The sequence below is a fragment of the Heliangelus exortis genome, chromosome 5, assembly GCF_036169615.1.
Source record: "Heliangelus exortis chromosome 5, bHelExo1.hap1, whole genome shotgun sequence".
NCBI lineage: Eukaryota > Metazoa > Chordata > Aves > Apodiformes > Trochilidae > Heliangelus > Heliangelus exortis.
This window is the reverse complement of record NC_092426.1, coordinates 10,991,692-11,015,178: the sequence shown is the minus strand read 5'-3', so window position 1 is coordinate 11,015,178 and position 23,487 is coordinate 10,991,692. Positions and strand designations below refer to the sequence as shown.

Sequence of the window (23,487 nt, the reverse complement as noted above, 5' to 3'; positions counted from 1 at the left end):
TCTCTACTCCCCGTGTGTTGTTGGTTCAGTCCCTGGGGGTATATAACAAATCTTAATACAGCTATTCTTCATGTTGCATTATTTAACATGACCGTGGCAGCAGTTTAAGATACTGGATGTGTATTCTGCAGTTGCTGCATAGTGAGGGAAACCTGAAGAAGGTACTTCCACTTGCTGTATATTCACTGTGAACTTAAGATGCTGCTTAAAATACCCTGTCTTTTAATAATGCACCTATTTCTGCTGATTATCCTCCTTCCCCTTCCAAGGTTTCAGTTTTCTTTTTCAGTGGAGATAACAGTAGAATCTTCTAGAGGGGAAGCAAAGAATAGTAGTCTTCATGAATTCATGAGAAGTGTCTAATAAGATTTAAAGAAAAACCATTATATGCTATTAGGCTATGCAGCCAATTTCTATATTTCTCTTAAGTCTGGGTCATGAGGTTGGTTATCCTTAGTTTGGGTTGGAAGTAGTGAAAGACTGGTGATGAGCTAGCCTCAGGCTTGTTGCTTAGGCCTTATATATGTATGATTAAAAGCAAATTGAGACACATTTAATGTGTTTTAGAAGCTAAATACTAATTTAATATGGGCAGAGGCATTTCCATTGATGCCTTCTGGTTTAATAGCGGCTATGTGGGGAGAGTGGATTTTCTGATTGACAGCCAGTCTTCAGACCTAACAGATTGGGAATCTCAGCCAGGATATGGAGATCTTGTTTTCTCTGACACTGTTAAAAACAGCATTATTACTGAAACTTGTGCATGGGTTAGACAGTATCAAGTAAATTATTGATTACAAATAGAGTAAAACAGAAGCCGTATTTCTGAGTAATGAAAACTGCTGCTGAGCAGTATTGCTTCCTGCACAGTCTGTCAGTAACATTCATACGGGTTCTTGTGTTTAGGACAGCATTGTTCTGTGACCAGGTTTCTGGTGCTCAGGACCACAAATATGGCACCCTGAGATTGTATATCCTGTGAGGGGCCAAATGAAATCAGAGCAGGATGGGAGTCCACGGTTTGTCTTCAGCAAGAGTGTGTCCCCCAATGGGGAGTAACCTTCTGCACCAAAATCACTGCATTGCAGCACAGCTGCCTGCATCTCCAGCAATTACATCATCGGTGATACATTGGCTGTGATAATGCCCGAGTATTTCCCATGGCTTGGGCTTTTGTTTTGTCGGAAGCTTTTTTGTTCAGAGGCTTAATTTGTAAATCACTTTCAAAGAAAAAGTCAAAAAATACTACACAGCCTATAAACAAAAGCAGCTGCTCAGTGTTCTCACATAGATGTGGTTATCCTAGGAACGTATCTCCACAAATAAAAGCACATTCTTTATTTTAGATTTTTCTCTGCCTCACAAGCAGAACGTGGGTTATAATTTTCGTGTCATAATGTTTTACTGTTTTTTTAATAGCAACCTAAAAAAGTTGATAACAGTTGTGTTAAAAAAATGAACTCTGAATTTAGGAAGTATTGCAAAGCTAAATTTATTTTAAGCTATTTTGCATAGCATAGTAGAAACGAAAGGCTAGAAAACTGTCTCATAATAGCAGAAGATGGTTAATAGCAGCAGATGCCTTAGAAATAAAACATTTCTTACATGACATTTTTTGCAGAGGATGTGGGAGATGAAGGAGAAGAGGAAAAAGAGTTCATTTCCTACAGCATCAGCACTGACATTCATTATGGAATAAAATCAAACAGGTGAGTTAGTAAAATAGATCTTGACATTTCTGCCCTATGAATGCAAAACCTATGGAGGCATATCCACCTAGGTAACCTGCAGGTTTTCCCCAGAGTTACTTAGTGCTTCATGTGGTATTTTTATCCAGGTGAGGCAGTAGCTTTTCAGGGTGGAGGCTCTGATAAAACAACAGTGAGGCTGAAAGGCATGGACTTAGGAATTCCAGTTCTGATGTTAAAGAAACAAAGTCTTATTAATTTGGCATACATGCAAATGCAACAATAATCTTCAGTTATGTCTGACTCTGACATATTAATCACTTAATGCCTCTTTGACTCTGAACAGAGTAAGATGTGTGCCTCTTCAGTGTGCCCCTACCGCGGAGTCCTTATTGATAGGTAATTTTGTCTGGTTAATGAAGTATAAAGAAGTATTTATTTGAAGACTTTTGTTCAGACCTCTTAGAAGAAAGATTATAAAGTATGATGATGCAGTTTAGCATTTAAACTTGCAATCAGATTAAAGCTATTCCAACTGTTACTTAATCTTTGTATGTTTAGTTGGTGACTCTCTTCTTTGTTCTGCAGCCTGGCGTTCATTAAGCGTACACCAGTGATTGATGCCGACAAACCAGTGTCTTCCCAACTGAGAGTGCTCACTCTCAGTGAAGATTCTCCATATGAAACGTTGCACTCTTTCATTAGCAATGCTGTTGCTCCCTTTTTCAAATCCTATATCAGAGAATCTGGGAAAGCAGACAGGTAATTCAGGATAAATGCTGTACTTCTTTGCTAACGAAGTAGGTGTTTAATGAAAAAAATAATAGTAACTGTTCAAGTCATGTGAAATGTTTTAAGTACACAGTTGCATAGGATGTTGGCTCTGGGGAAGGTATATTGTATATGTAAACCATTGTATATGGGTTTTGTTTTGCCTTCATTTACAAAACATCTGTCCTTTTTTTCAGAGATGGAGATAAGATGGCTCCGTCAGTTGAGAAAAAGATTGCAGAACTTGAAATGGGCCTTTTGCATTTGCAGCAGAATATTGAAATTCCAGAGATTAGTCTGCCAATTCATGCAACCATTACCAATGTTGCCAAGCAGTGTTATGAACGTGGGGAGAAACCAAAGGTTACGGATTTTGGTGAGAAGGCTGAAGATCCATTATTCCTCAATCAGTTACAATCTGGAGTCAACCGCTGGATCAGAGAGATACAAAAGGTAGAAAAAGACCCAAGTACTAGACTTGTTTGATAAGGACTAATGTACAGTACTGTCTATTTTCATCACAGTTTAAATGATAAAATACTGTGCCATGTACAGTATTCTGAAGATCTGAGACCAGTTTTCGGAGTCATCAGAGGTGCTCATCTAAATAAGACTAAGTCTAATTTTAGATTAGACTAAGCCTGTCTAAATTCAGAGTCTGTTCTAAATTGTTCTGTAAATAGCTGAGAGCATGACTGTTTTATCTTGATTTGTTACAGACTCAAGTGACTGGCAGTAGCCTTGTGAATTTTGTAGCTATTCTTCAGATCTTTGCAGGAGATTGAGTGAAGCAGATCTTGTTTGTTTGTTTTGTTATTTCCTCAGGTCCATCAGAACAGTTGCTCCAGTCCTATCTTGTAATCTCTTGTACTAGTGACTGTTACTGATCAAAAGAACTCTGCTGTTCTCTGCTGTCACTCAGAAGCAGCATCTCAAATACTACTCTGGCTTGTTTTCCTCTGTGGGCATGGTGAACACATACTGCTCATGGAAGAGTGGTGCCTTTTCTTACTCCAGAGCAAACAAATACTTATTTGCCTGGTTCATTTCTCATATAACCAGAATACAGACACTTATCAGGAAAGTGGATAGGTGATCTTTTTCAGCTATGCTGAAGATACTACATGAAGGTCCTAAAACTGACCTTCAAGGCCTCTGGAATTAAACCTTGACTCCTGTTGTGCTGCAGTTCCCACACTTCTCACAGAATAAGTGCCAAAACTCTCTGCTACTAGATTATTAAAACCTGGTAGATACTATGTGTTTCAATTGTATTTAGCAAAAGAACAAGTTTTTGCAGTTGAAGCCTGTAACTTAATGCTTTTCTGCTTCTCTCTCCCTCCCTTTTCTTCATTACTTCTAAGGTGACCAAACTAGATCGAGATCCAGCATCAGGCACTGCATTGCAGGAGATCAGCTTCTGGTTAAATTTGGAACGGGCTCTGTATCGCATTCAGGAAAAACGTGAAAGTCCAGAAGTTCTTCTGACTCTGGATATCCTAAAACATGGCAAACGTTTTCATGCAACTGTCAGCTTTGATACAGACACAGGTAAAATGTCTGCTTTATAGGATTTTTCACGAATGTCCTAACAGAATTTAATCTGTGATGAAACTTGAACACTGTTCAGAGTAACTTTGGGACAGTTAAAGCTACTGTCTTATAATTACTTGATTATTGAAATGAAAACAGACATTCAAAATCTTTTTTTCTATTACATTTAGGTCTAAAACAGGCTCTGGAAACTGTGAATGACTATAATCCACTGATGAAAGACTTTCCACTGAATGACTTGTTATCTGCTACTGAGCTGGACAAAATAAGGCAGGCCCTTGTTGCAATATTTACTCATCTGAGAAAAATCAGGAACACAAAATACCCTATCCAAAGGGCACTGCGTTTAGTTGAGGCTATTTCAAGAGATCTGAGCTCTCAGCTACTGAAAGTGTTGGGAACCAGAAAACTAATGCATGTTGCCTATGAAGAATTTGAAAAGGTATATGCATGATTTTGTTGTGCTGGCAGCTCTGGTTTTGCATTCATAGTGACTTCATGGAAGCATTTCATTTGGGAGCTAAAGTTCCTGTTCTAAAACTCTCTTCAGGTAATGGTTGCATGCTTTGAAGTTTTCCAAACCTGGGATGATGAATATGAGAAGCTACAAGTTCTACTGAGAGATATTGTGAAAAGAAAAAGGGAAGAGAACCTGAAGATGGTGTGGCGTATCAATCCTGCTCACAGGAAACTCCAAGGTCGTCTTGATCAGATGAGGAAATTCAGGCGTCAGCATGAGCAGCTGAGGGCAGTTATTGTGAGAGTCTTGCGACCTCAGGTAATATTTCTGGTTGTTAACTAAACATAAAATTTGTGTGGCTTCTTGAGGAGTGTTTAGTGTTGCTTTAAAAAGTTGCAACCACAAAACTAATACAAAGTTGTTTCGCTGTCTGATTCCAAAACAGTCTAGTTTTGAACCCTTGCTAATAGGCTTAGCTGTAATTATGGTGTACTTCCTGTAATACATGACCATGCTCATGTTAACAGACACAGCAAGTCCAGATGTAACATGGAGGAGATTAATAACTGTGTGAATACTTAAGATTGGCTAAACCACAGTGGAAAATGTGATTAGGCTGCACATAGTGGAGTGGTAAAGTAGTGGGAGTTGGTAAAGTGTGTTGCCCCATTCATAACAATCTTTCAGTCATGTTTTAGAATTTAGTTGTATTGTTAAGGATTTAGTACTAATCTGAAGGGATTTTATAATGCTTGTTAGAATAGATTATGCTTTGCTATTTTTAGGTATATTTTGAAGCATACAACTCACTTAACTATGATTTTAATGCAGGTAACTGCTGTTGCCCAGCAAAATCAAGGAGAGGTACCTGAACCACAGGATATGAAAGTAGCAGAAGTCCTTTTTGATGCTGCTGATGCTAATGCAATTGAAGAAGTCAATCTTGCTTATGAGAATGTCAAGGAAGTAGATGGGTTAGATGTTTCCAAAGAAGGTACAGAAGCCTGGGAGGCAGCAATGAAACGGTATGATGAAAGAATTGATAGAGTTGAAACAAGAATAACTGCTCGTTTGAGAGACCAGCTTGGTACAGCAAAGAATGCCAATGAGATGTTCAGAATCTTCTCTCGGTTTAATGCCTTGTTTGTCAGACCTCACATTCGTGGTGCCATTCGTGAATATCAAACACAGCTGATCCAGCGTGTAAAAGATGATATTGAGTCTCTCCATGACAAATTTAAAGTACAGTACCCACAGAGTCAGGCTTGTAAAATGAGTCATGTTCGTGACTTGCCTCCTGTATCTGGGTCTATAATTTGGGCAAAACAGATCGACAGACAGCTCACAGCTTATATGAAGCGTGTTGAAGATGTCCTTGGCAAAGGTTGGGAGAACCACGTAGAAGGTCAGAAGCTAAAGCAGGATGGAGATAGTTTTCGCATGAAGCTGAACACTCAGGAGATCTTTGATGACTGGGCAAGAAAAGTTCAGCAGCGCAATCTCGGCGTGTCTGGTCGTATTTTCACCATTGAGAGCACTCGTGTTAGAGGTCGAACTGGAAATGTACTGAAACTGAAAGTCAACTTCCTCCCAGAAATAATTACACTTTCAAAAGAAGTCCGGAACCTGAAGTGGCTTGGTTTCCGTGTTCCACTAGCAATTGTCAACAAAGCTCACCAAGCAAACCAGCTCTATCCATTTGCTATTTCTCTCATTGAAAGCGTGCGCACGTATGAGCGAACATGTGAGAAAGTAGAAGAGCGTAATACTATCTCACTTCTGGTTGCTGGCTTGAAGAAAGAGGTTCAGGCTTTGATTGCAGAAGGAATTGCCCTCGTGTGGGAATCATACAAACTTGATCCGTATGTACAGCGCTTAGCCGAGACTGTCTTCAGTTTCCAGGAAAAGGTTTGTTTTATCCTTCAAATTCTGCTGATTTTTTACATTTTGAAGTGTAATTGCATTGGAATTGGACAGCTGATGATCTGTTCTGGAGCACTTTGGTTAAATAGATGATTGAGTTGGCACACAAATGGGCCAGCTGAATGGATCTTTCAGTACTACTAAAATTGATAGACTTGCTGCATCCAGCTAGTGGATCCAGAAGGGTCTAACCATTACTGCATAGTTACTATTGCCTCTGTCTAACCTGGCAAATTGAACAGCTTGTTTTTCCTAATCCATTTTAGGTGGATGATCTTCTCATTATTGAAGAGAAAATAGACCTGGAAGTGAGATCATTGGAAACATGCATGTATGATCACAAGACTTTCTCCGAAATCTTGAACAGGGTTCAGAAAGCTGTGGATGACTTAAATCTTCATTCGTATTCAAATTTGCCAATCTGGGTCAATAAGCTGGATATGGAGGTATGTTTAAGTAGTATGTATTTAGAGGAAACATTTTGATCAGTTACAGATTTTTGCTGCTCTGTCAGGACTAAAGACTCATTGCCTTCATATTCAATTGTGCTTGTTAAGTTTCAGCTTAATAGACACCAGGCCACCTTCAAAGCAGGTAAAATTGTTGAAGTCAGTGAGCGCAGGAGAAGTTTTAATTTGTCATACAGTGAAAATTTACCCCAAAAAATTTAAGGAGCAAATTATTCTTTCAGGCACCATAGCATGCCTGGTGTCAGAATATATTGAGAGTGGGGATCTTGATGCAGTGAGTTTGCAGGTTTTTCCTACAGTATGGCTTATTTTCTTTAGATTGAAAGGATCCTGGGTGTTCGTTTGCAAGCTGGACTCAGGGCCTGGACCCAGGTTCTTCTTGGACAAGCAGATGACAAAGCTGAAGTTGACATGGATACAGATGCTCCACAAGTGAGCCATAAGCCAGGTGGAGAACCCAAGATCAAAGTAAGTTTTATTGTGGGATTTTTGTTTCTTTTCCTCATTGTCAATTCTTAATGCAAGAATTATATCTGAGACTTACACAGTAGATAAGTATTTCTTCTGCATCTGGTTTTGGAGGGATATTTGCCCATCACATTTACATGCAGTTGAATTTTCAAAAGTGTGTGCTACTTCTTGAAGACCAAAATTCTCATCTATGTGTATGTGTATTCTCGTCTATATGCGAGTAAAACTTGAGTGTATTTGCTGTTTCTGCAGAACATTGTACATGAACTAAGAATAACCAACCAGGTTATATACCTGAATCCACCAATTGAAGAGTGTAGATACAAACTTTATCAAGAAATGTTTTCTTGGAAGATGGTAATCCTGTCACTACCAAGAATTCAAAGTCAGAGATACCAGGTAAGTATAATGAAACGGTATCTAGGTCTGAGGAATTCTTTTCACTGCAATTAAGTGTGAGCAATATCTTAATCTGTTGCTCTAGGACTGAATCTTACTGCCTTAGAAATTCATGTATATCACATGTATAATTTTGGGTCTTAGGTTGGAGTGCATTATGAGCTGTCTGAGGAAGAGAAATTTTACCGTAATGCGCTGACAAGGATGCCTGATGGCCCTGCAGCTTTGGAGGAGTCGTATTCTGCTGTCATGGGAATTGTGACTGAAGTGGAGCAGTATGTCAAGGTAGGAGACTGACACTAAATAATGCTACAGCTAAAATGAACATAGACTCTTTTCTCAGTTTCTCTGGGCAGTGAGGGGACAGCTGTCTTTTGGAATATACTGGAGAAGTTCTGAATGTTGTTTGTGAAATACCTCAATTAGGTTTGGCTGCAGTACCAGTGTCTGTGGGATATGCAGGCTGAAAACATCTACAACCGTCTCGGAGAAGATCTGAATAAGTGGCAAGCCCTTTTAGTTCAGATAAGAAAGGCAAGAGGAACATTTGACAATGCCGAAACTAGAAAGGAGTTTGGACCTGTTGTCATAGACTATGGCAAGGTAGGAAATTGTAATTATTTGTGATGTGATAAAAGCATTACATTTCAGAATGGGTGTATAAAAGAATAGCAAGGCTGACAGACTATTATATAACTTTATTCAATTGTAGGTACAATCAAAGGTGAATTTGAAGTATGACTCCTGGCACAAGGAAGTGCTCAGCAAATTCGGCCAAATGCTTGGTCAGAATATGACGGAGTTTCATACACAAATTTCTAAGGTAAGACAAGTTCATAGTCCAGTTTTTCATTTTCAGATGAACTGTTCTGGATTTCTAAAATGCTGATTTGTACCCCATACAGTCCCGTCAAGAACTAGAGCAGCATTCAGTGGATACTGCCAGCACATCAGATGCAGTGACATTCATCACATACGTGCAGTCCCTGAAACGTAAAATCAAGCAGTTTGAAAAGCAAGTTGAAGTAAGTTGTCTTGCGAATTATTATCCTGGAAATGTCAAGCTTAACTCTTAAAATGCAGTTTCATCATACTCAGGTTCTCTTGAGAACAGTCTTGAACTTCATATTCTGAGGAATCCTGTGAAGTGTGTAGTGAGCACTTGTTAAAATGTGAGCATTTAGCATTGCAGCTTAGGTTAGTTTTGTCTTTTTAACCAGTCACTGTCTCTTGTAGCTTTATCGCAATGGTCAGCGCTTGCTTGAGAAGCAAAGGTTCCAGTTCCCATCCTCTTGGCTGTACATTGACAATATAGAAGGAGAGTGGGGTGCCTTTAATGACATCATGCGTAGAAAGGATTCTGCCATTCAGCAACAAGTAGCAAATTTGCAGATGAAGATAGTTCAAGAGGATCGGGCAGTGGAGAGCCGAACAACTGACTTGCTAACAGACTGGGAGAAGACAAAGCCTGTAACAGTAAGTAGGGATGATTAATACTCATTCAGCAAAAGAAGTAGATCCTCTGTGTATAACAAGAAGTAGGCAATTTTTTTGTTTGTTTGTTTTGTTTTGTTTTGTTTTTTTCCAGTTTTTCATTCTAGATGATGGTAAAAGTCTTTTTGAGGATTCTGTAATAACTTGTGTTGATTTTTGGGTTGGGGGTGACAGAGGGAAATCTAACCTTAAAATGTGGGCTTCTGTTAAGTGCATAAAGGAAGACAATTTCAATTGCTAACAAAGCTTTAGTTGAAACAAAGAATAAATCAGAATCGTGTATAGGAGGAATTAAAAGCAAGTTGCTTGTTTGCACTTTTACTTTCCCAAAGGTGATACTTAGTGAAGAACTGCATATAAGAGTAGGATGAGACTTTCTGGATTATTATGTAGCCTCATTGTCAGCAAACTAGAAATGGAAAAACAGTGACAGGCCCACATTTAATTTTTAGCCCTTGCTTTGAACTTAACTTCAACTTGATGGTGGGGTTTTTGCACTGATGGTATTCCATACAAACTTCAGGGAAACCTGCGTCCAGAAGAGGCTCTTCAAGCTCTTACCATTTACGAAGGAAAATTTGGTAGACTGAAGGATGATCGTGAAAAGTGTGCAAAGGCCAAGGAAGCTCTGGAACTAACAGATACAGGACTACTCAGTGGCAGTGAAGAACGTGTCCAGGTACAACCAGCCCACAACTTCTTGTCAGTTTCATCTCTCTGTCCCTTAAAAGAGTGACTGATAGCCTGCAGTGTACTAGTGTCAACCCACAGTCTCCACACTCATTCAGTTCCAGCCATAAGAGATTGTCTGTTGTCTCTTCCTTGACTGTCTTACTCTCATGAAGCTATTATGTGACCTGAGATGCAAAGATGTCATCTGGGTCAAGTACTATTGTAATTTTCTTGAATTGTCAAGCAATCTGAAGGTTTTTGACACTTTAAAAGTATTGTTTATCTCCCTTAGGCTAGTAACTTTGAACTTACTAGGGATGACTTCTGTTGTTTGCTACATTTTTTACTATAGGTAGCCCTTGAAGAGTTGCAGGATCTCAAAGGCGTCTGGTCTGAACTCTCTAAGGTCTGGGAACAGATTGATCAAATGAAAGAACAGCCCTGGGTTTCAGTACAGCCTCGCAAGGTACTTCACTTATGTATATGTACAATGTAATGACTGCACATATATGCAAATTAAGAACTCGAATTTTTGAGGTAGTTGTGCTCAGTTGTCATGTTTCAGATTTTTGTCAGTGTTAAGGTACTTTTTTCAGTATCTTGTGGGTGTGTTTCTTCTCATGTTATGCTAAAAAAAAATCATGGGGTTTGTTACAACTCTAATTTTGCAGGGGACTTAAGCAATTCCCATAGTTTTGAAATTGAGTTTGGACTGACTGCATCTATAGAGAAGAAGCTGTGCTGGTTTTAAATAGCCAGTTGGACCTGTACAGGGAAACTTGATTATATGGTTAGATGAACAGCATCAGTTTTAGTTCAGTGCACAGGAGGTAGAGAGCAATAGCCAAAAACTGCCTGTGACAATACTATTTGATAAATAATAGGCAGTAAAATTACATTCCTAGCTATAAAGTAACAATGTCTCATGTAAATACATATAACAGAAAGAGTTATACTGTAGGTAGCATCTGATTGGAGAGGAGTTTCTGTAAAAATGTAGAGACAACTGTAAATTCATGTAACCATGTGTACAGCTCTTGGAAAGAATAATATTATTGCTTTTATGTTATTGACAGCTTCGACAAAACTTAGATGGTCTGCTGAACCAGCTGAAAAACTTCCCTGCCCGCCTGCGACAGTATGCCTCCTATGAGTATGTTCAGAGGCTTCTGAAGGGCTACATGAAAGTAAGTTATACTCCTTTCTAAAATGCATGTAGTATATAGTTCAAGTTCAAGGGTGTAACTTGCTTTCTTGTCTTCCCTAGATAAACATGTTAGTTATTGAACTGAAATCTGAGGCACTTAAAGATCGTCACTGGAAGCAGCTGATGAAAAGGCTTCATGTTAACTGGGTTGTCTCAGAATTGACCCTGGGCCAGATCTGGGATGTTGATTTACAAAGAAATGAAGCAATTGTCAAAGATGTACTGCTTGTGGCTCAAGGAGAGATGGCTTTGGAAGAGTTCTTGAAACAGGCTAGTATCAGCTCTTGTATGTATGCACATAACAGCAAATCAAAGCCTTCCTGTCAGGTAGTTTACACTTGCGTGGTAAACTTGTCAGTCTGAGCTGTTGATGCAAGTGCTGAGACTCCATGGGACACAGTTTTGGGGACTAGCTTAAAGCTATGTAAGCTTCCTCTGCTGAAACTTGCCTTATTTGGGTGAAGTAGTCATTACCTATCTGCATCATATTCTCAGTATTTTTAACAAAAGCTTGAGTGTAATCCCAGGATCCTTGAATAAAAACTGTAAAATCTGATTACTGGAATACATTTCTACTTAGTAATTTTGTTGGAGCAGAAGTTATTGATGTCATATCTTAAACTTTTTTTCTTCAGATAAGAGAAGTGTGGAACACTTATGAACTGGACTTGGTCAATTACCAGAACAAATGTCGTTTGATTCGTGGCTGGGATGACCTTTTCAATAAAGTAAAAGAGCACATTAACAGTGTGTCTGCTATGAAGCTATCACCATACTACAAGGTAAAATGGAGAAAAAATACAAAGAATTTAAATCAGCCTTCCTCTCTTGTGTAGTTTATGTATATGTCAAAAAGGGGTATATTAACTATTTAAGTTGACAGAAAATTAATTGCATATGCATACTTTTTAACTCTCAACTGTTTCCAGTAATAATTGTTAAACTCCTGATCCAGTTGAAATGAATATTAATGAAAGGTTTAAAACTTCAGGTGTTTGAGGAAGATGCCCTTAGCTGGGAAGACAAGCTGAACCGTATCATGGCACTCTTTGATGTCTGGATAGATGTCCAGAGGAGATGGGTCTACCTGGAAGGTATCTTCACTGGTAGTGCAGACATCAAGCACTTGCTGCCCGTGGAGACCCAGCGGTTCCAGAGGTGATTTTTCAATTGCTTTGTTCTTTTCTTCCCTCCTTTGGGGCAGCATGTGGGCAGGCCTGCAGTTCCATGACTTAAGTGTAGCACTCTCAGAGTTGGAATAATAACTGTATTCTTACCTGATCCAACTGGATTACAGGTAGGTGTAACTTCAAGCAAACAAATATGTTAAGAGAAAACAATGACAGAAAAAGGTTTAATATAAACAGGCTGATGGATAATTTTAAGATGACTGGGATTCAGATGGTTTTCCTTTCTAGCTACAGTTGGCTTCATCAAGTATTTTTGTGGCATTGTGACCATAACAACAAGCAGGCTGATTTCTGTTATTTCAGCCTTAATTTCATCCTTTAAACTTCATTTACTTCTGCTTTAAGTTGCTCTGGTCACCTTTACTCATTCCACACACTTCAGTCAGATAAAAGAATTGTATTTATGCATATTCAGGAGTTGAAGAAAAGTAGACCTTCAGTAGCAGAATTGGTAAACCGAACATTGCAGAGAAGTTTTTGTTGTTGTGGACTTGAGATAGGTAGATGAAGAACTATTTGGAGGATTTAGCTTTGCATTCTCTAGGGCAGCAACAACAATAATGCAGTGGTCATTTAGAGACAAATAACTTTGGTGCTTTGCAGGCCTCCTGTTGTCACTCAGTTTGCACTAATGTACTGTGTTATTTTACTTACAGCATCAGCACTGAATTTTTGGCACTCATGAAAAAGGTGTCTAAATCTCCACTTGTGATGGATGTTCTTAACATTCAGGGTGTGCAGAGGTCATTAGAGAGGCTGGCAGACTTGCTTGGGAAGATACAGAAGGCACTGGGAGAATACTTGGAAAGGGAGAGGTCCTCTTTCCCTCGGTAAGAAGTTGACTCAAATTAATTTTATGTTTCTGTGCAGAATTGGTATACTGTTCTGTAAAGCCTCTGCCACTTTTTTGTGTTGCATGTATGTAATATGTTACAGCTATTTAGGTCTGTGTTGTCTTAATGCAGAATTTGGATATAGCTACTTCTTGAGAAATGGGACTAAAACTTTTCTTCCTCATCTCCTCCTGGTTGTAGGATTCAGATACTGCTTAAGGAACCATTGCAGCCGATTTCTGTAAACTTTCAGGTTCTCTATTGAGCTGCTTAATTCTTTGATTTGGCAGTGTTTAAAATGTCACAGTCCAGGATTTAAGTCATTGGTTCTGACTTAGCTGTAGTCCTCAGCTGTCTGTCATTTAGCATTGGAGAGTAAAGGTACAGGAGATACTGAGTGGGAGTTTTCCCTTAATTCAATGCCAGGCTGTACTGTGGGGTTTCAGAGATGTGTAGGTAAAGAAAATGTTCCACAGGACCATGTATTCACTTTTGTATGGTACAGACCTCATGAACTGAGACTTAATCTTAGAACTCAAGTGTAACTTCTAGCAAATGTATTGTTTATGCACTTTTGTAGTGTTGGGGAAATTAATGTCATTACTTCTATATAGTGGCAATCTATGAAGCATAAAGAAATTAAAAGTCAGTTGGAGTTCTGATACAGATTTGATATTGTGTAATTATTAGGTTTTACTTTGTTGGTGATGAAGACTTGCTTGAAATCATTGGAAACAGCAAAAATGTTGCTAAGCTGCAGAAACACTTCAAGAAGATGTTTGCTGGAGTCTCTAGCATTATTCTTAATGAAGACAATTCTGTGGTTCTTGGGATATCCTCACGTGAAGGAGAGGAGGTAGAGCTGCAGTCTTTTTTTCTTTAAATAAAATTCTGAAAGTAAGTGAACATCATCTGACTTAAACCTGATTCTTGTAGGTGCTGTTCAAAACACCTGTCTCTATCACAGAACATCCCAAGATCAATGAGTGGCTCACTCTTGTTGAGAAAGAAATGAGAGTGACCCTTGCAAAATTGCTTGCAGAGTCTGTTACTGAAGTAGAAATCTTCGGAAGAGCAACTTCCATTGATCCAGCAGTCTACATCTCTTGGATTGACAAATACCAGGTATCAGTATGGAACATTTAAGCATACTGCAGCTTGGTTACTTTAGTGAGGAAAACTATCTGATGAGGATTTTTGTTACATAGGCCCAGCTTGTTGTCCTGTCAGCCCAGATTGCATGGTCTGAGAATGTGGAGTCAGCCCTCAATGGTATGGGTGGGGCTGGAGACAACAGAGACAACAATCCCCTCCACTCTGTGCTCGCTAACGTTGAGGTCACGCTCAATGTCCTGGCAGACTCTGTGCTGATGGAGCAGCCACCTCTTCGTAGAAGGAAACTGGAGCACTTAGTAAGTAAAAACCTCTTTTTCTCCTCTGCGTTCATAGGTGAGGATTTTTAAAAGTGTAATGAAAAGACCGTTTAGTCTAAGATTTATTTTTCCTCTAGGAAAAAGTTTAATACAATTTATTAACTACAGCAAAGCTTGATCCTAAAGAATGTGATAGTTTTTCACTCAAGGCATCTTAATGCATGGTAGCTTATTATGAACTAGTTCGCTGAATTGACCTTCAAGCCAGCTCTTCCACATATGGAAGTTACTGATTACTTCATTCAAAAGCAAAAGCATTTCATTAAACTTCTTATTTTAATGATTGCGTGATTTTGTTTGTAGATAAGGTTGGGGGGAGGGAAGTTAAAATAATTTGGGTTATTTATGTAGATTATAAGGGGGAAATAGCTAGTCTTTTTTAGGAAAAATTGTCCTCATAGTTTTGGGCAAGTGACATATGTAGGTCAGTAGTGTAATGGACTACAGACTAACTGGACCAGAGTGTTTCACTGAAAGCTAGGGGAGTCTTAACGAGGGCAGTCAATGTTGTTTATTTTGCCTTTGTAGCCACAAAAGTGGCTACAAAGACTCCTCGTCCTTGAGTCTGAGGATGTTGGTAGGTTGTGATTTCCAAGCAATGCCAGTTTACTGTCATAATCTGAGAAGCTGTAGGATTCCTGGCTTTATGAGCAATGGTATATATTGCTGTGATCTAAAAAGCTACTTCATTCTCCAGATCACGGAGCTGGTGCACCAGAGGGATGTTACAAGATCACTGATCAAAAGCAAAATTGACAACTCCAAGTCCTTCGAGTGGCTCAGCCAAATGCGGTTCTACTTTGACCCAAAGCAGACAGATGTGTTGCAGCAGCTCTCCATCCAGATGGCAAATGCCAAATTCAACTATGGTTTTGAGTACCTTGGTGTTCAGGATAAGCTGGTACAGACTCCTCTTACTGACCGCTGTTACCTGACAATGACACAAGCCCTCGAGGCAAGACTAGGAGGATCACCATTTGGTAGGTTCATACCAAAGGATAATAAAAACTTGAGACAAGTTGATAAACTCTTATTCTCTGATACATACCTGTCCTGGTTTGGGCCAGGATAAAGGTGATTTTTTGTCTTGTACTTTTGCTTTCAGCTAAGTCTCTTTTAAGTAGTTTCACATGCTGAAATTAACAGCAAGTTTCTCAGACAGTGTCTGCTTTTAGGACTGGTAACACTTGATGTTTATAGTTACTGCTAGAGACTGGTGTGCAGAGCCAAGACAGAAAATCACCTTTATCTTGGCCCGAACCAGGACAATAGCTTTAATGTAAACATGCCAAACACTTATAACTAAGATAATGAAGAACAAAACACTCTTTTATGAGAACTTGTAACAGTTTTAGGTTTCACTGAAATCCCTTTAAACACAGAAACATGTCTTTCTCACTTCACAAATAGGTCCTGCTGGTACTGGTAAAACAGAATCTGTCAAGGCTCTTGGACATCAGCTTGGACGCTTTGTGTTGGTTTTCAACTGTGATGAAACATTTGACTTCCAGGTAAGTCATTTCATTAAAAAATGTAGTCTGCTAAGAAGCATTAGGAATCTCCTCAGAACTCTAGAACAACAGTGATGTTTGCCTTCAAGGTGATTTGTCTGTGTTAACTGAGGAGGTATCTGTGGATCATACAGTGAACATCTGAATATCAGAACCCTTTTGCAGCTCTTCTAGTACTACAAAGATGCAAATATATACAAATATATCTCCTTTCTGCCATGAGTTCATTGCATCAAGTGATGTTTTCAGATGCTTTTGCCTCTGTAAGCAAGAATGATGAGGCAACTTCAGTGAATTTTCCCCTCTGCATGCAGGCGATGGGACGCATCTTTGTGGGACTTTGCCAAGTGGGTGCGTGGGGCTGCTTTGATGAGTTCAACAGACTGGAGGAGCGTATGCTCTCTGCTGTTTCACAGCAAGTTCAGTGCATCCAGGAAGCCTTGCGAGAGCATTCCAACCCCAACTACGACAAGAGTATGTAATTGTTCATTCTTAATAGTGTTGTAGAAGCATCTCTAAAAGCATTAATCTGGTTTGTTGCTCAGTTCCATTACAATCCAAGGGTGAAGCTGCTTTCTGTCAGAGCTTAAAACTTAAATAACTTTCAGCTGGCAGAAATTTGTATTTGAGTACTTGTGTTGCAGTCCCAAGGGGCCTGCTGTCCATTACTGTAGGAAACTAAAATAGAATAAAGTATGATTTGTGTTATCAGGGTGATGGATCACTGATTGACATGTAACTAAATGCACTCTCTTTTCAGCTGCAACACCTATTACTTGTGAGCTACTGAACAAACAAGTCAAAGTGAGCCCTGACATGGCTATCTTCATCACCATGAATCCTGGCTATGCAGGCAGATCAAATCTGCCTGACAATTTGAAGAAGTTGTTCCGTAGCTTGGCAATGACAAAACCAGACCGTCAGCTGATTGCCCAGGTCATGTTGTACTCCCAAGGTTTCCGTACAGCTGAAGTGCTTGCGAATAAGATAGTACCATTCTTCAAGTGAGTAACAAGTTTGGGTCCAATTAGTAAAAGTAGAAGTTATTGTTCAAAGTTGTAGTGTGTTCTGACATTCACTAAGCACATTGTGCAGAAATAATTTTGGTTAAATAGTGATGTTGACTGAGTGTTGTGTTGGTCCCTACTGAGATTTAAATTGTATTTGTCTCCTTTGCTTCCTTAGGCTTTGTGATGAACAGCTTTCCTCCCAGAGTCACTATGATTTTGGCTTGAGAGCACTGAAAAGTGTGCTGGTTAGTGCAGGTAATGTGAAGAGGGAGAGGATTCAGAAGATAAAACGAGAGAAAGAAGAGCGGGGTGAAGTCGTTGATGAGGGAGAAATTGCAGAGAACTTACCAGAACAAGAGGTAATGTGTGTGTGAAGTCTTTGCTTCTGTGATAAAGTACAGGATGCACACTAAATCACTACTGGTGTCTGTTATGTAGTGCTTAGCCATGCAAGCAAAGTCATATTAGTTATTAAACTTGGTAATTTGATAGCTTTGAAGCACCAAGTTAAACATGTCTTAGTAGTCCCTGAATCACAGTGGAGGACTTGGATTTAGTTCATGCATTCATGATGCTTATTGCTGCTCAGTTCCTTAGTGGCTAATACCAAAAGCACAGTGAAGGGGCATAAGAAACTGGTTATATAAAGTGAAAATAATAGGAGCTAATTGTGTAGTTTCAAAGTTGAAACCTCATCAAGTATTTAGTGAAATATTCCCTGTCAAACACATCTGGTAAAGCAGACTTTAAAAAATCTTAACAAAAACATGATTCTCTCTGCAGATCCTGATCCAAAGTGTATGTGAAACTATGGTACCAAAACTGGTTGCAGAAGATATTCCATTGCTGTTCAGTCTTCTTTCTGACGTATTCCCTGGAGTACAGTACCATCGTGGGGAGATGACAGCCTTGCGAGAGGAGCTTAGGAAAGTGTGTCAGGAAATGTACCTTACCTATGGTGATGGAGAGGAAGTTGGTGGCATGTGGGTTGAAAAGGTAAAATACAAAACTGAAAATGGGAAATTGAATGTAATGTATGTCTAAGACTAAAGCTCACTAAAACTACTACTTTTTTATTAGGAAAGGCAAAAGACTTTTTTTTTAAGGGAGCTTAGCTTGACTACTGAGTTGAGACCTAATTGGTACATCATTTCTTCTGTCACAGGTTCTTCAGCTGTATCAGATTACACAGATAAATCATGGACTGATGATGGTCGGTCCCTCTGGAAGTGGAAAGAGCATGGCCTGGAGAGTGCTTCTGAAAGCCCTTGAACGGCTGGAGGGTGTGGAAGGTGTTGCTCACATTATAGATCCAAAAGCAATTAGCAAAGATCATCTCTATGGTACTTTGGATCCAAACACCAGAGAATGGACAGATGGCTTGTTCACACATGTCCTAAGAAAGTGAGTCTTCAATGGCACAAATGAAAAATGGCCAGTACATTTGTGCCATAGATATTCTGGCCTTACTGAGTCTTTGTTCTCTATTGTAATAAATATTTCCTTTAATGTAGAATAATAGACAATGTGAGAGGTGAACTACAAAAACGCCAGTGGATTATCTTTGATGGTGATGTAGACCCTGAATGGGTTGAGAACTTGAACTCTGTTTTGGATGACAACAAGCTACTGACTCTGCCAAATGGAGAACGTCTCAGCCTTCCACCAAATGTAATGTTACTTTTTTTTACATTATGTTTACATGCTGTCCTATAAGCTTGCTGCTTTTACCTAAATCTTTAGTAGTGCTGTTCCTCCTTTTCATCACAAGCATAGTACTGATCTCAGGTAGCAAGTTTCTTGATTTTGCTTTTGGTAGTTTATTTTTAGTTCAAACAAAAATTTTACATTTTCGTTTTAAATTACGTTTAAAATTTGCTTTAAATTTCTCTTCTCTAGGTGCGTATCATGTTTGAGGTGCAGGATCTCAAATATGCCACTTTGGCTACTGTGTCAAGGTGTGGCATGGTCTGGTTCAGTGAGGATGTTCTCAGTACAGACATGATATTCAATAACTTCCTAGCCAGACTAAGAAGCATTCCTCTGGATGAAGGTGAAGAGGAAGCTCAGCGAAGGCGAAAGGGCAAAGAAGATGAAGGAGAAGAAGCAGCATCCCCAATGCTGCAGGTATAACTTAGATTACATTATGAGATAATGTAATAGAAATGCTTGTATCACAAATAGTATGATTTACTTTGAATTTATAACAGCCTATCATAGAAAAGCTGGATTCCTCTTTTCATCTTTTTGTGTTTGTTTTTTTTTAAAATTACATTAAAAGATGAAGTATTTCAAACTTTAATTTCTTTTCTGCTGCCTGGTAATTAAATGAGAAGCAAGTGATTTGAGCAGTGTTTGTCTCCCCCAACAGATCCAGAGAGATGCTGCAACAATAATGCAGCCATATTTCACATCCAATGGCTTGGTAACTAAAGCACTGGAACATGCTTTCAAGTTGGAGCATATTATGGATCTCACCCGCCTGCGCTGCCTGGGCTCCCTGTTCTCCATGTTGCACCAGGCGTGCCGCAACGTAGCCCAGTACAATGCCAATCATCCAGACTTCCCAATGCAGATCGATCAGCTGGAGCGTTACATCCAGGTAGACACAGTGTGCTGCTGAGTGACTGCCTCAGTATAGCAGCTGGGTTTGGTTCATTAAGTTTTGTTCTGTTATTCTACAACCAATAATCTGCTTTTGCTACTCCTTACAGAGGTACCTGGTCTATGCAATACTGTGGTCTCTTTCTGGAGACAGTCGTTTGAAAATGAGAGCAGAGCTGGGAGAGTACATCAGGAGAATCACCACTGTGCCACTGCCAACTGCACCCAACATACCTATAATTGATTATGAGGTAAAACTTTCTTATGCTAGAAGGCTTGCTCTTGTAGTGTTCCTAGATGCTTGCCTTAGACTTCGCAGATGAAACTGAGAAATGAAACACTGAACTGACTTAAATTTAAGTTTCACAGTTCAGTGAACAAGCTGCCTGTTAAACAATTATATCAAATTTTATTTTATCCTGTGGTTTAAAATAAATTGTCTTTCAACAGAAGTTGAATTACATTCCTGTTGTTGTCTGATCATGTTTTTGTGGTCCTAGGTGTCCATTACAGGTGAATGGGTGCCATGGCAATCCAAGGTTCCTCAAATTGAAGTTGAGACACACAAAGTTGCAGCTCCTGATGTTGTAGTACCAACCCTCGATACTGTTCGCCATGAAGCATTGCTGTATACTTGGCTGGCAGAACACAAACCTCTAGTACTGTGTGGACCACCAGGTTCTGGAAAGACCATGACCCTCTTCAGCGCTCTCAGAGCTCTGCCTGACATGGAGGTACACAAGAGTGTGTGTGTATGTGTGCACATGCATGCACATGTGTGAATTGCAGAGCAGTACCAAGTCTCTAACCTCATTTAAAGATAAAAGCAGAAATTATTTGCTGGTCAGAATGCAGTGATACCTCCACCTCTGTCAGTCATATGTAGACATAGCAAAAAAAAAAAAAAAATTATGTTGACTTATTTTAAGTCTCAAGTTTCTTAACCTAAAAGCTACTTTCTTCCATTTGTGGCTTCAGTAATACAGAGCATTTCTCCATTTTGTATTTCAAAACCTGTGGTAATGTTTAAGAAAAACTCTCATTCTTCAATATATTAATGTGGAAAGTAGTTATATGAAGCTCTGATTTTTAAGCACAAGGTTGAACAGGAGGTGTTGCTGCATGGTAAATGGAGAACCTGCACTGGGAAGCAAGCAGTGTACAGCCAGAATACACACAGTAAGCCAAAACTTCGTATAAAATATACATATTTAGTGTATTTTTAACTGTTTCTTTTCAATGTTCCCCTTTTAAGGTGGTCGGACTCAACTTTTCCAGTGCTACTACTCCAGAACTGCTCTTGAAAACTTTTGATCACTACTGCGAGTACAGACGTACACCTAATGGCGTGGTGCTGGCTCCTGTGCAGTTAGGAAAGTGGCTGGTGCTGTTCTGTGATGAAATCAACTTGCCAGATATGGATAAATATGGCACTCAGAGAGTCATATCATTCATTAGACAGGTTTGGGTTTCTTTGTAATCAACTATATCATAACAATTATTTTCAGGGAAATACAGTGTTCCACTGATTTTTATTTTACTTTTATCTTTTTCCAGATGGTGGAACATGGAGGATTCTATCGTACATCAGACCAGACATGGGTGAAACTGGAGAGAATTCAGTTTGTTGGTGCATGTAATCCACCTACTGATCCTGGAAGAAAACCTCTCTCTCATAGGTAATGTGTCTGGTAAACTGTATAGCAACCGTCAAAATAGGGGTCAAAATTAAAGCATTGATCTGTGTATTCCTAATACACTTGTTTAACACCACCTCTGTGGAAACTGTGTTCCTTGCTTTTGTACTAACTGCTAATTCATTCTTATCCTGAGAGGCAGCCAGTCAGCTCACTGTTATACTTCTTGAATAACCTGTCTGAAATGCTGTCAGTACTTCAGAATGCTTTTTGCCAGTTACTAAGGAGCAACCAAATTATCAGCAGTTACTGCTAATTTTGAATCAAGCAGTTACTCAGTTACAGCAAAAGATAATGAAAACGACACAGACTATAATTTGAACTTCTGCACTACATAATACCCTCCTCTTTCAGATTTTTACGACATGTTCCTGTGGTTTATGTGGACTATCCTGGACCAGCCTCTCTTACTCAGATATATGGAACATTTAATCGTGCAATGCTGAGGCTGATCCCATCACTCCGCACGTATGCAGAACCTCTCACTGCTGCTATGGTGGAATTCTACACAATGTCTCAGGTAAATATGACCCTGGACTCTAGAAGTCTTCCCTTTATGCTGAATCATTTAACATGCATTGTTTGCCTTTCACGTGGATGATACATGTACAAGAATTTAACTAATTACTTGAGATCTGCCAAAAGCTGCTAGCAAAATCTGCCACAAGGATTACAGTGCTAAGACCTGTAAAAAATACAGTGCAACTTTGGGATGAAATAACTAATTAATTTTGTTTTTAGGAGAGATTCACTCAAGACACACAGCCACACTACATATATTCACCTCGTGAAATGACTCGATGGGTGAGAGGTATATTTGAAGCATTGAGGCCACTAGAAACCTTACCAGTGGAGGGCCTTATAAGGATATGGGCCCATGAAGCCTTACGTCTCTTCCAAGACAGGTAAAATAAACATGAGATGCAGAGAAAAAAAAAAAAAAAAAAAGGAAAATGGTGCAAAATAAATTTCACCCATTCTTTGCCACCTTTCAACTTCTAGAAGATCAGACTGAAGTGTGCTACATGTTAAATAGCTGGAATACAAATGAAAATATTTCACTTTGCTTATTAAGTTAATGTTATTGGGAGTCATATTTATGCAAAGGACAAATATACTTCAGTGGTAGCACTGCCATGCAATGTGACTGTATCCTCCCTTTACAGAGAATTTGTAGTCACTGACTTTTTTCTTTATCCAGACTTGTAGAAGATGAGGAGAGGCGGTGGACTGATGAGAACATTGATATGGTTGCTCTGAAGCACTTCCCCAATATTGACAAAGAAAAAGCTATGAGCAGACCTATCTTATACAGCAACTGGCTATCAAAGGTAAAATTCTAAACATAATAAAAATTGTTGGTGGACTGTTTCTTGCAATCTAAACCAAGACAGATGGGCAATCTGTAGAAGTCCCATGAGGTCAAGCGGAAAGCCCATCTTGCCTGCTTCCCACCTGTGACCAATAGCAAATGCCTGGGAAAGGCCATTTAAACTAAACTGGAGGAGTGAGGGCAATTTAAGTCTTGTCATGCTACTCCCTAACCTCTTCAGTGACTGGCAGCACAGTCTCAACCAATGATAGATAGGTTCAGTGGTATGATGGTATTTAAACCCCATGCTGCTATTTAAGCATGTGGACTTGTTCCTGTACAAGTTAAGAGTTCAGCATTCTTAAGCTTTTGCATGAGATTGCTACAGTAAGAAGTCTACTCGTTCTGCTTTCATCTACCTATAAATTGATCCCTAAGCAAAATTTCTCTAATCTAAATTCCATACTGTATTGACTTCTCCTTTTAGGATTATATTCCAGTGGATCAGGAAGAACTAAGAGACTATGTGAAAGCTCGTCTTAAAGTCTTTTATGAAGAGGAGCTGGATGTACCACTTGTTCTGTTCAATGAAGTCTTGGATCATGTGTTAAGAATTGACCGGTGAGTGGAGACTCAGTGGCTGCTCATATCAATAGTGTTTAGAGACTTGTTCTGAATGCCTGAGTACAGACTAAGCAAGAATGGAACATGATCCCATTGTTTTCCATGGAATGTCTACTTCTAGCCTCCAAAATAGCAGGATTCTAGCTGGAAAGATGTGTCAGTTT

At 39.3% G+C, this 23,487-nt stretch overlaps 1 protein-coding gene across 1 annotated transcript in view; it reads left to right on the top strand.

Moving 5' to 3' along the window:
• The window catches only part of DYNC1H1 (dynein cytoplasmic 1 heavy chain 1), a 42,569-nt gene that overhangs the window by 1,311 nt on the left and 17,771 nt on the right, over positions 1-23,487 (top strand). The window contains exons 2-44 of the mRNA XM_071745543.1: positions 1,622-1,709; positions 2,277-2,450; positions 2,657-2,912; positions 3,824-4,010; positions 4,184-4,455; positions 4,564-4,791; positions 5,305-6,381; positions 6,663-6,842; positions 7,185-7,334; positions 7,590-7,736; positions 7,881-8,021; positions 8,163-8,339; positions 8,449-8,559; positions 8,642-8,761; positions 8,973-9,212; positions 9,754-9,909; positions 10,255-10,368; positions 10,979-11,089; positions 11,170-11,379; positions 11,745-11,891; positions 12,101-12,267; positions 12,956-13,129; positions 13,823-13,988; positions 14,069-14,257; positions 14,341-14,544; positions 15,263-15,545; positions 15,976-16,076; positions 16,391-16,550; positions 16,837-17,080; positions 17,262-17,445; positions 17,870-18,082; positions 18,252-18,490; positions 18,601-18,757; positions 18,986-19,213; positions 19,458-19,688; positions 19,801-19,941; positions 20,191-20,424; positions 20,946-21,152; positions 21,248-21,369; positions 21,742-21,907; positions 22,129-22,292; positions 22,589-22,718; positions 23,187-23,320. Coding sequence (XP_071601644.1) covers positions 1,622-1,709; positions 2,277-2,450; positions 2,657-2,912; positions 3,824-4,010; positions 4,184-4,455; positions 4,564-4,791; positions 5,305-6,381; positions 6,663-6,842; positions 7,185-7,334; positions 7,590-7,736; positions 7,881-8,021; positions 8,163-8,339; positions 8,449-8,559; positions 8,642-8,761; positions 8,973-9,212; positions 9,754-9,909; positions 10,255-10,368; positions 10,979-11,089; positions 11,170-11,379; positions 11,745-11,891; positions 12,101-12,267; positions 12,956-13,129; positions 13,823-13,988; positions 14,069-14,257; positions 14,341-14,544; positions 15,263-15,545; positions 15,976-16,076; positions 16,391-16,550; positions 16,837-17,080; positions 17,262-17,445; positions 17,870-18,082; positions 18,252-18,490; positions 18,601-18,757; positions 18,986-19,213; positions 19,458-19,688; positions 19,801-19,941; positions 20,191-20,424; positions 20,946-21,152; positions 21,248-21,369; positions 21,742-21,907; positions 22,129-22,292; positions 22,589-22,718; positions 23,187-23,320 — 8,524 coding nt within the window. The remainder of the gene's footprint in view (positions 1-1,621; positions 1,710-2,276; positions 2,451-2,656; positions 2,913-3,823; positions 4,011-4,183; positions 4,456-4,563; positions 4,792-5,304; positions 6,382-6,662; positions 6,843-7,184; positions 7,335-7,589; positions 7,737-7,880; positions 8,022-8,162; positions 8,340-8,448; positions 8,560-8,641; positions 8,762-8,972; positions 9,213-9,753; positions 9,910-10,254; positions 10,369-10,978; positions 11,090-11,169; positions 11,380-11,744; positions 11,892-12,100; positions 12,268-12,955; positions 13,130-13,822; positions 13,989-14,068; positions 14,258-14,340; positions 14,545-15,262; positions 15,546-15,975; positions 16,077-16,390; positions 16,551-16,836; positions 17,081-17,261; positions 17,446-17,869; positions 18,083-18,251; positions 18,491-18,600; positions 18,758-18,985; positions 19,214-19,457; positions 19,689-19,800; positions 19,942-20,190; positions 20,425-20,945; positions 21,153-21,247; positions 21,370-21,741; positions 21,908-22,128; positions 22,293-22,588; positions 22,719-23,186; positions 23,321-23,487) is intronic.